Source organism: Camponotus floridanus, unplaced genomic scaffold (genome assembly GCF_003227725.1).
Source record: "Camponotus floridanus strain SB8 unplaced genomic scaffold, Cflo_v7.5 scaffold16, whole genome shotgun sequence".
Lineage (NCBI taxonomy): Eukaryota > Metazoa > Arthropoda > Insecta > Hymenoptera > Formicidae > Camponotus > Camponotus floridanus.
Window position 1 is genome coordinate 1,295,720 of NW_020229281.1, and position 12,454 is coordinate 1,308,173.

General features: G+C 29.3%; 2 protein-coding genes and 1 pseudogene across 7 annotated transcripts in view; 2 read left to right on the top strand and 1 right to left on the bottom strand.

The window, feature by feature from the left end:
* LOC105251306 (calcitonin gene-related peptide type 1 receptor) overlaps positions 1–12,454 on the bottom strand; it is a 175,859-nt gene that overhangs the window by 119,431 nt on the left and 43,974 nt on the right. The window lies entirely within an intron of this gene.
* On the top strand, positions 844–7,329 carry LOC105251290 (UDP-glucuronosyltransferase 1-3-like). Its single transcript, XM_025406912.1, has 6 exons — positions 844–1,181; positions 1,347–1,881; positions 3,831–4,247; positions 4,907–5,138; positions 5,772–6,000; positions 6,915–7,329. Exons 2-6 carry the CDS (start codon positions 1,474–1,476, stop codon positions 7,204–7,206), a joined length of 1,578 nt encoding a protein of 525 aa, XP_025262697.1. The 5' UTR covers positions 844–1,181; positions 1,347–1,473; the 3' UTR covers positions 7,207–7,329.
* Positions 8,837–12,454, top strand: part of LOC112637371 — an 8,594-nt pseudogene continuing 4,976 nt past the window's right edge.

Here is a 12,454-nt window from a genome sequence, read left to right on the forward strand (position 1 = left end):
GACCATTTTATAAAAATTTAAATTGTAAGAATTGGATATTTTGTTAATTATTACATATAATTTGTGTTATTTAGTTTTTATTTAAATTATAAATTTTGAAAATTGTCCATATACAAATAATGTATGAATAAATTTATTGAACAAAAATTATCAAGAATGTTAGATAAGAAATGAAATGAAGACTGTACTCCGATATTTCGCAAAGTTCTCGTTATGAGATAGATTGCGCTAGAAGATTAAAGTCCATTACGCATGGAATATCGGATATATCATTACCATCATTCCTTTCATTATGATTTATCTTTTCTAGAAAACAATCAGTGTTCGCCACTGTCATTACAGTTGTGAAACTCTTTGTAATGTGTGTGTCTGAAAATGAGCGATATTGAATAGCATTAGATTGCTTCTTTTAATTAATGCAATTTAAAAAACAATTATTGTGTTATCGAACAGTAAGTGATTTTGAGTTTCTTCTGATTAATTTATTATATGGTTCTTTGTCCCCAAAATTGATAATTTTGAAAAGAAGATTTTGAAAAAAAAATAAAACAACATTCATGTACATATGAAAAATTCAAACACAAAACTTACTTGTGTTTCAAGAATTTCTTATTTATATTACGGTAGAAAAATTTATCTTAAAGAATTACTAAATGTATATAAACTTTATTCGCAAATTTCTTTGATTATATCGTGATAAAAAATTTTCCGGAATTCATACTGATAGCAATTTGTAAAATACGAAATACAAGTTGAAAAACAAAGTGACAATTCCGGATATTATCAATCAACTTCGTCCATAAAAAAACTAAAAGACAATTTTAAAGTAAAAAGAAGTGTAGCTTTGAATATTCTATGAGTTTTATAATAACAAAGTAAGCAGAATACGATAGACAAGAATGACTTACATTACCATACATTACTATACATTATCATACTTATCACCAATGTTATCATTTCGTATACACAATCAAGTGAAAATTTTAGTCACAATGCATTATTAAACCTTTGCGGTCGGAGTCGCCCGACGAGCGCAGAAAACTTAACTCTTTAGTCTACTATATATACTACCACGCGTATGTTATCGTTCAGAAAGATAGACGTACGCGAGCCGCTTCATAATACGTCTCCGCAGCTGTAAACTCAATTGGGCGGCTATATGCCGACACGCGTCCGCAAGGGTAAAAAGGCTTGGGCGGTTATTTGCCGATACTCGAACGCAAAGGGTTAATCTATCGTTCAGATTATAATATTCCAGATATTATTTTAAATGCAATCTATGAAATTTTATCTCTACAAAAAAATGATGTGTCATTTTATTTGTAACATTGATTGATGTATTTCAGAAATAGTGCAATTTATCTTTACAATTAGCAATTGGCTAGCTACTTCTTACATGAATCAAAGTTATATAAGTCAAATAAGTTGGATATAATAAGTATTAAACGCAGAAGCAGTGACTATCAAATCAACATGAAGCTACTATCGATTCTTTTCGCGATTCTGATCTGCGATCAAGTTGTTGATGGTTATCGCATTCTCGGAATATTTCCGTATAACGGTAAAAGTCACTGGATTATGCAAGAAGAATTGATGAAAGGCTTAGCGAAACGTGGCCATCAAGTTGACGTAGTCACACATTTTCCGCAAAAGAAGCCGATACCCAATTATACGGATATCAGTTTGGCGGGTAGTATGCCGCCTGTTATGAACAATTTCACCGCAACGACAGTCAAAGACATAGCAGTCAGCATGATATTGATTGGATCATTTGCTTATACAGCCGGGATAAAAGTTTGTCAACTGATGGATCACCCGAAGATACAAGAACTGATCAAGAACCCGCCGCAGAATCCTCCTTATGACATAGTTATTACGGAGGTATGATTATTAAGAATGCTTTCGAATATGTGCATGTTTATTCACTCTTGTATGAATAAAAAAATTTTTATTATTTAAAATTACGTATTTTTATAGAATGCTATCTCTTGAACCGGTCAAATCTGTATTAAAACTTTTCTGATAATTTTCCAAGATTTTGTGCTTTTCATTTCAATGTCAGATTATTTTGCTCTTTGCAGTTGTAAAATTCTTAAATACTTTAATATTTTCAGTAAAACTTGCTTGACATTAAATGAATAGAGTAAAATCCCATTAATGACTTGCATCAAAAGTTTAATTCGCAAAGAACTTTTATTTTTATTCTTTAAAATGCAAAAATTGTTTGATATTTTTATTAATAAACAATTAATCCTCCCACTTATTAAAAGAATTTTATTTAAATATGACTTGATAAAAATCATAAAACACTTTATATATTGTGATGAGATGTGTTTCATATTATGAATATGTCCAACGTTTTCCTTGTGCTTTTCTATTTAATTTTTACGCTAAAAATATTCACATTTTTTTAATCGCAAACATATTTAAGAAAGAATAATATCATTATTATTAAAAAATGCTAATCATCGGAAAGAAGAAGATAATTACAATTTAAAATCAGTAAATTATGAGAACAACAGACACTACATACATTATATAGCAACAAACAATCCAGAATAGCAGCATTTTTGTCACGCATGGAGAATGAGAGAAAAAAGTTAAATTTAATCAAGTAATCGTTTACTCAAGACTTTATTTAAGCCTGGACTAAATAATTATTTCACTAAATCTAGATATATATAAACAAGAGAAACAACCTTTGGCAGACAATATTTTGTCTCAATTTTGTCTCTATTTTTATAATAATAATAATAATGATGACAATAGTGACAATAATGACAATAACAATAATATTAATAATAACAATAATTTAAAGGTCACTGATTAAACCATTAATTCAAGTGTCTCTTACTAATGAATAGTACTACATCAAAGTACCAAATTAAGTTATACCAAAATTGACGATTGCAAAATAACTTTAGATCATTATCAGAAATTGTCTTATGACTGTGCACTTTTTGCGTGTGGTTTTACAGTCATACGGTGGTTTTTCGGCGTCTGAGTTCATTAACTAACACAATTCACGAATTGAAAGTTAACACATTTATGTAACAATGAATCTTAAAAAAATTTTAGAATTTATGACACATTTATGTAAAATTAATCTTAAAAAAAATTTTAGAATATGAAATAAGAACACGATATACATTAAAATATAACCGTGATTATGAGTGCATGTTGCATCATTCAAATAATAAATATTTTATTTGCTATTTAAAATAAATATTTCAATGAAAAGAGGTTGCATATAATTTATGAAAGTGTGATAAATTATATTAATTAATTATTCAATACATAATACTCAACAAGCTATCATTTATATTTTTCAATTTGTATTCGCGTAATTACATGCGGAAATTTGATAAATTTTATTGCAAAAATTATATCATACGTTAATGATTTTAGTCATTAGCGACAAGGACATTTGAATCCCGAAATATCATTGTATATTTGACAGGACAAGATTTATGGACAGGATTATTATGTGAACGCGTCTTAAATACAGTATCTTTGTGTATCGAGAGAATTATTCAGTTATATATCTCATGGTATAATTAATATATAATATAACGTTTATATCTTTGTTTTTGCCATTTTACAATGTTGTTAGTTACATCTATTTATCTCATTATTTTGAGTAGCAGCGTGCCATAATGGGACTTTGTTCCCCCCACCCCCCTATCCGAATGGCACATTTCATCATGTTGCATCAATTGAGTTACACTCGATTATTAATAGTATAATTCAACTGATGACTTGGCGAGTGTGACTGCGAGATGATTGTGAATAATTAATCGATCGATAAATTGCAATGTTTTGATTTACAGTTGTTTGCGACACCGTGCTACCTGGCCTTTGGCCGTCATCTCAATGTTCCCATAGTCGCTACGGTGGCTAGTATTTTTCACGATTGGCTCAACGAGGTGTCCGGCAATCCATTTAATCTCGCTTACATTCCAAGCTTGCTCTCGACATACACCCAACGCATGAGTTTCACGCAACGAGTGGCAAACGTTATTTTATCAAACTACTTCTCAGCACAAGTACATTATGAAACGAATTCACAATTGGAATTCGTGAAAAAGCACTTTGATATAGATGTGTCACACATAAAGGACTTGTACCGCGACATAGCTTTGTACCTGGTCAATACTCATCACTCGTTACACGGAATTAGGCCAATGACCACTAATGTAATCGAAGTCGGCGGTGTGCATCTCAAGGACGACGATCCATTGCCGCCGGTATAATAAAATAAAAATTGATTTCTTCGCAAATTATTCCTATAACGCATGTTAGTTCTTTCTGCGCATAATGAGATCTGATGAAATTTTTTTATTATTAATGCAATTCTATCTACTCCATTTTTTCATTCAAAGCCAGTAAAGAATAAAAAAGTATCTATAAATAAAATAATTATTTCACAAAGAAAATTTGAAATGGAAAGTTCAAGTAAATATAATGTAAAATTATTCTAGGAAAATTAGGAGAAAGAAAAAGAAATTTTATGTTCAAAAATAGCGTATTTAAATAACAAAATATACATATATATCTTATTTTTTATTAAATGTAATATTTTACATGATCTGTGCATTGTGATAACGAATGAGCTATTTTGTATTTTCTCTGTCATGAATTTTTATTAAAAACGAAATCTTTTTCTTTCAATAATCGTATATAAATATGCGCATAACCATTATGATAAACACAAAAAATAATTATATTGCTTCATTGCAAATTTCATTATTTAATGATCTGTCCTCTTTTTTTTAAGTATATTTCATTTTTGGAAGCAACAATCTAAAGATTTGCTTATTCCGTGATATATGTATAAAAATATTATATGCTTATAATATTAGGATAATTTATCCTAAACTATTTGTTTTAAAAAAGTTTATTGTAGGAAGTGCAAAAATGGTTGGACGAAAGCAAGAATGGTTGTATTTATTTTACGTTCGGTTCCATGGTAAGGATTGAAACTTTTCCGAAGGAAATAACAGAACAATTCTATGCATCTTTCGAGAAGATCGCGCCAGTTCGTGTGCTGATGAAGGTCGCGAAGAAAGAAGATTTGTTGCCAGGATTACCGAAGAATGTCATGACGCAATCTTGGTTTCCGCAGATCTCCGTTCTAAGTAAATAATTATTGCTAGATCAATTATTACTGGATTACTATAACAAATTATATTTGTTTCTTAGTCTTCTTATCATTGGAGTCACTCGCGATAAAAATTCACGGTGTTTGCACACTATAATTCATTTACATAAAAATTGAGCAATCTCACTAAAAAAATTTTTTTCCGATCAAATTTTTTTGTAATAAAAATTTTGTAATTTATAATTCACTTTTCTAATACATTTATAAGAGTTTTTAACACACAAATATAGAAAAACATTGCAAAGTTTTAATCATTAATATTAGATGAAAAATACTCAATTAAAAGATAAAATATATTTATCATGTTCTAAGAAAAGGATTTTGAAAATTAATATTTATGGAAAAGAGTTACATACAATCAAATCAAATTCTGAAATATTTAAATAATCGAAATTACATACAATATATGTTTTTGGAAAATAAGAAGTTTTAAAAAAATCGATAAGTCGGTAATAAGTCCCTTTTACTTTTATTTACTTATATGAAAAGATTCTTTGACTTTTTAAATTAAAATTTACATTGTTAGTTTTACGCGCTGTGCATTTGTTGTTGAACGCATCCAATCATTATCATTTTGCAATGTAAATGAAAAAAATTATATATTCCACAGAACATAAAAATACACGTGGTTTCATTACGCACGGCGGCGGCTTAGGAACACAAGAATCGATATATTGTGGAGTTCCTATGATAGGCATTCCTCTTTTCGGTGATCAGCGCATCAATATTCAAAATTACGTCAACAAGAAGGTGGCTGTCGCCTTTGAATCAATATATGATGTTACCGAGGAGAAATTAACTTCCGCATTAAATAAAATCTTAAAGGATCCTTCTTATTAGTAAGTGCTCAAAGTACTATAAACGTCAGACCTTAAGCAAATTATCTATCAATCATAATCGTATTCAATCAAAATTAATGAAATGATAACATTGATCATGTAAAAACCGCAAACACGAAAAGTATTTCTCGTTAACTAGATAACTGATATTTCAAAAGTTGCACAAAATATTATTTTTATGTAATTATTATATATATTATAATGAATACATACATATATATAAAGCTTTGATTACATATTTACATATATAATTAAATTTTCTCATATATATTTTTATATTTTTTAATTTCGTTTACTTTTTCATTTTTTTATTTATTATATTTCACTTTATTTATTATTAATCTTTGTTTAATCAATTATTTTAGCATTTTGCTTGATAATTTTATTGCTGTTGGTTTATTATTGGTTTTTTTTTCAAAAATAAAATAATTATATTTAAGAAGAGACAGTTTACTTAGAGTTTAATTTTATTAAATGATGCATATTAATCCGTAATCTATTGCATATAATAAGAAATAAGTAGAACGTGTGCTTTCTAATGTGACAAAGCTTTCTCAATTCTTGAATGCATATCGCGAATGAATTCTAGTCAATCGATACGTGCCTTAAAATTCTCGTTTCATTCGTATCCATATGAAATACGTCTTGTGTTGAAGGACAAACACTACAACTCGGTAGAACAAGAAGGAAAAGATGAGAAATTTATATGAAAAATAAATTCATTAATTATATAAATCGTGCATTTTTTTCGAGATTAAAGCGAAATCTCGCGATAAATCGAAATCTTTGAAATGCGTCCAACAAATATTGTACGATTGCACGATTTCGAGTTTCCTGCCATAATTGCTTTTAGCAACATCGATCTTGCTATATCGATATATAATAAGTGCCTTTCTCTTTCTTGCATCTTTCAGTAAAAATGTACAGAGACTTTCAAAACTGTTTGTCGATCGACCGATGAGCGCCTTGAACACGTCCATATTTTGGATAGAGTACATCGGGAAACATGGAAATGTGCTTCAATCACCAGCGATTGATCTCTATTGGTGGCAACTAAACTTACTCGACGTTTATGCCTTTATAGTTGCCGTGATTATTATAGCACTTTGTATCGTGCTGTTTGTTCTACGAAAATTGAAGAATCTTTTATTTGGATTGCCCGCAAGGAAAGACAGCGCAGCGATTAAATTGAAGAAGAACAAGTGAAAAAACATTGCGACACGTACTGTACAAGTGTGTATTATTTTATTTTTTACCTTATTCTACGATTACTCTACGTGATTAAATGGGTGATTATTATTTAATGATAATAGCTTCTTTATTATGATCAATAAAATTAAAATCATAAATTAATATTTCGAAAGGACTATTTTATAAAAATTTAAATTGTAAGAATTGGACATTTTGTTAATTATTACATATAATTTGTGTTATTTAGTTTTTATTTAAAGTATAAATTTTGGAAATTGTCCATATACAAATAATGTATGAATAAATTTATTGAACAAAAATTATCAAGAATGTTAGATAAGAAATGAAATGAAGACTGTACTCCGATATTTCGCAAAATTCTCGTTATGAGATAGATTGCGCTAGATGATTAAAGTCCATTACACATGGAATATCGGATATATCATTACCATCACTCCTTTCATTATGATTTATCTTTTCTGACGAGAAAACAGTCCGTGTTCACCACTGTCATTACAGTTGTGAAACTCTTTGTAATGTGTGTGTCAGAAAATGAGCGACATATTGAATAGCATTAGATTGCTTCTTTTAATTAATGCAATTTAAAAAACAATTATTGTGTTATCGAACAGTAAGTGAATTTGAGTTTCTTCTGATTAATTTATTATATGGTTCTTTGTCCCAAAATTGATAATTTTGAAAAGAAGATTTTGAAAAAAAAATAAAACAACATTCATGTACACATGAAAAATTCAAACACAAAACTTACTTGTGTTTCAAGAATCTCTTATTTATATTACGGTAGAAAAATTTATCTTAAAGAATTACTAAATGTATATAAACTTTATTCGCAAATTTCTTTGATTATATCGTGATAAAAAATTTTCCGGAATTCATACTGATAGCAATTTGTAAAATACGAAATACAAGTTGAAAAACAAAGTGACAATTCCGGATATTATCAATCAACTTCGTCCATAAAAAAACTAAAAGACAATTTTAAAGTAAAAAGAAGTGTAGCTTTGAATATTCTATGAGTTTTATAATAACAAAGTAAGCAGAATACGATAGACAAGAATGACTTACATTACCATACATTACTATACATTATCATACTTATCACCAATGTTATCATTTCGTATACACAATCAAGTGAAAATTTTAGTCACAATGCATTATTAAACCTTTGCGGTCGGAGTCGCCCGACGAGCGCAGAAAACTTAACTCTTTAGTCTACTATATATACTACCACGCGTATGTTATCGTTCAGAAAGATAGACGTACGCGAGCCGCTTCATAATACGTCTCCGCAGCTGTAAACTCAATTGGGCGGCTATATGCCGACACGCGTCCGCAAGGGTAAAAAGGCTTGGGCGGTTATTTGCCGATACTCGAACGCAAAGGGTTAATCTATCGTTCAGATTATAATATTCCAGATATTATTTTAAATGCAATCTATGAAATTTTATCTCTACAAAAAAATGATGTGTCATTTTATTTGTAACATTGATTGATGTATTTCAGAAATAGTGCAATTTATCTTTACAATTAGCAATTGGCTAGCTACTTCTTACATGAATCAAAGTTATATAAGTCAAATAAGTTGGATATAATAAGTATTAAACGCAGAAGCAGTGGACTATCAAATCAACATGAAGCTACTATCGATTCTTTTCGCGATTCTGATCTGCGATCAAGTTGTTGATGGTTATCGCATTCTCGGAATATTTCCGTATAACGGTAAAAGTCACTGGATTATGCAAGAAGAATTGATGAAAGGCTTAGCGAAACGTGGCCACCAAGTTGACGTAGTCACACATTTTCCGCAAAAGAAGCCGATACCCAATTATACGGATATCAGTTTGGCGGGTAGTATGCCGCCTGTATGAACAATCTCACCGCAACGGCATTCAAAGACATAGCAGTCAGCATGATGTTGATTCGATCATTTGCTTATACAGTAGGGATAAAAGTTTGTCAACTGATGGATCACCCGAAGATACAAGAACTGATCAAGAACCCGCCGCAGAATCCTCCTTATGACATAGTTATTACGGAGGTATGATTATTAAGAATGCTTTCGAATATGTGCATGTTTATTCACTCTTGTATGAATAAAAAAATTTTTATTATTTAAAATTACGTATTTTTATAGAATGCTATCTCTTGAACCGGTCAAATCTGTATTAAAACTTTTCTGATAATTTTCCAAGATTTTGTGCTTTTCATTTCAATGTCAGATTATTTTGCTCTTTGCAGTTGTAAAATTCTTAAATACTTTAATATTTTCAGTAAAACTTGCTTGACATTAAATGAATAGAGTAAAATCCCATTAATGACTTGCATCAAAAGTTTAATTCACAAAGAACTTTTATTTTTATTCTTTAAGATGCAAAAATTGTTTGATATTTTTATTAATAAACAATTAATACTTCCACTTATTAAAAGAATTTTATTTAAATATGACTTGATAAAAATCATAAAACACTTTATATATTGTGATGAGATGTATCTCATAACATTATGTATATTTTCAACGTTTTCCTTGTGCTTTTTTATTTAATTCTTACGCTAAAAATATTCACATTTTTTTAATCGCAAACATATTTAAGAAAGAATAATATCATTATTATTTAAAAAATACTAATCATCGGAAAGAAGAAGATAATTACAATTTAAAATCAGTAAATTATTAGAACAACAGACACTACATACATTATATAGCAACAAACATCCAGAATAGCAGCATTTTTGTCACGCATGGAGAATGAGAGAAAAAAGTTAAATTTAATCAAGTAATCGTTTACTCAAGACTTTATTTAAACCTGGACTAAATAATTATTTCATTAAATTTAGATATATAAACAAGATATATAAACAAGAGAACAACCTTTGGCAGACAAAATTTTGTCTCATTATCTCTATAATAATAATAATAATAATGATGATGACAATGGTGACAATAATTACAATAACAATAATATTAATAATAACAATAATTTAAAGGTCACTGATTAAACCATTAATTCAAGTGTCTCTTACTAATGAATAGTACTACATCAGAGTACCAAATTAAGTTATACCAAAATTTACGATTGCAAGATAACTTGAGATCATTATCAGAAATTGTCTTATCACTGTGCACTTTTTGCGTGTGGTTTACAGTCATACGGTAGTCTTTCGGCGTCTGAGTTCATTAACTAACACAATTCACGAATTGAAAGTTTTATGACACATTTATGTAACAATGAATCTTAAAAAAAAATTTTAGAATATGACATAAGAACACGATATACATTGAAATATAAACCGTGATTATGAGTGCATGTTGCATCATTCAAATAATAAATATTTTATTTGCTATTTAAAATAAATATTTCAATGAAAAGAGGTTGCATATAATTTATGAAAGTGTGATAAATTATATTAATTAATTATTCAATACATAATACTCAACAAGCTATCATTTATATTTTTCAATTTGTATTCGCGTAATTACATGAAAAATTTGATAAATTCTATTGCAAAAATTATATCATACGTTAATGATTTGAGTCATTAGCGACATTAAGGACTTTTGAATCCCGAAATATCATTGTATATTTGACAGGACAAGATTTATGGACAGGATTATTATGTGAACGCGTCTTAAATACAGTATCTTTGTGTATCGAGAGAATTATTCAGCTATATATCTCATGGTATAATTAATATATAATATAACGTTTATATCTTTGTTTTTGCCATTTTACAATGTTGTTCGTTACATCTATTTATCTCATTATTTTGAGTAGCAGCGTGCCATAATGGGACTTTGTCTTCTCCCCCCCCCCCCCCCTAAACGAATGACACATTTCATCATGTTGCATCAGTTGAATTACACTCGATTATTAATAGTATAATTCAACTCATGACTTGGCGAGTGTGACTGCGAGATGATTGTGAATAATTAATCGATCGATAAATTGCAATGTTTTGATTTACAGTCGTTTATGACACCGTGCTACCTGGCCTTTGGCCGTCATCTCAATGTTCCATAGTCGCTACGGTGGCTAGCGTTTTTCACGATTGGCTCAACGAGGTGTCCGGCAATCCACTTTAATCTCGCTTACATTCCAAGCTTGTTCTCGACATACACCCAACGCATGAGTTTCACGCAACGAGTGGCAAACGTTATTTTATCAAACTACATCTCAGCACAAATACATATCAGGCGAATTCACAATTGGAATTCATGAAAAAGCACTTTGATATAGATGTATCACACATCAAGGACTTGTACCGTGACATAGCTTTGTACCTGGTCAATACTCATCACTCGTTACACGGAATTAGGCCAATGACCACTAATGTAATCGAGGTCGGCGGTGTGCATCTCAAGAACGACGACCCATTGCCGCCGGTAATTAAAATAAAAATTGATTTCTTCGCAAATTATTCGTATAACGCATGTTAGTTCTTTCTGCGCATAATTGATCTAATGAGATTTTTTTATTATTAATGCAATTCTATCTACTCCATTTTTTCATTCAAAGCCAGTAAAGAATAAAAAGTATCTATAAATAAAATAATTATTTCACAAAGAAAATTTGAAACTGAAAGTTCAAGTAAATATAATGTAAAATTATTCTAGGAAAATTAGGAGAAAGAAAAAGAAATTTTATGTTCAAAAATAACGTATTTAAAAGATAAGATATACAATATGTATCTTATTTTATTAAATGTAATATTTTACATGATCTGTGCATTTGATAACAAATGAGCTATTTTGTATTTTCTCTGTCACAAATTTTTATTAAAAACAAAATCTTTTTCTTTCAATAAATCGTATATAAATATGCGCATAACATTATGATAACACAAAAAATAATTATATTGCTTTATTGCAAATTTCATTATTTAATGATCTGTCTCTCTTTTTTTAAATATATTTATTTTTGGGAGAAACAATCTAAGATTTGCTTATTCCGTGATGTTAGATGTATAAAAATATTTATTGCCATAAATTAGGATAATTTATCGTAAATTACTTGTTTTAAAAAAGTTTATTGTAGGAAGTGCAAAAATGGTTGGACGAAAGCAAGAATGGTTGTATTTATTTTACGTTCGGTTCCATGTAAGGATTGAGACTTTTCCTAAGGAAATAATAGAACAATTCTATGCATCTTTTGAAAAGATCGCGCCAGTTCGTGTGCTGATGAAGGTCGCGGAAGAAAGAAGATTTGTTGCCAGGATTACCGAAGAATGTCATGACGCAATCTTG

Coding starts and splice junctions, on each gene's coding strand:
- LOC105251290 (XM_025406912.1), top strand. CDS start 1,474: ATGAAGCTACTATCGATTCTTTTCGCGATTCTGATCTGCGATCAAGTT. Junction 1,882..3,830: donor ATGACATAGTTATTACGGAG/GTATGATTATTA, acceptor TTTGATTTACAG/TTGTTTGCGACACCGTGCTA. Junction 4,248..4,906: donor ACGACGATCCATTGCCGCCG/GTATAATAAAAT, acceptor AGTTTATTGTAG/GAAGTGCAAAAATGGTTGGA.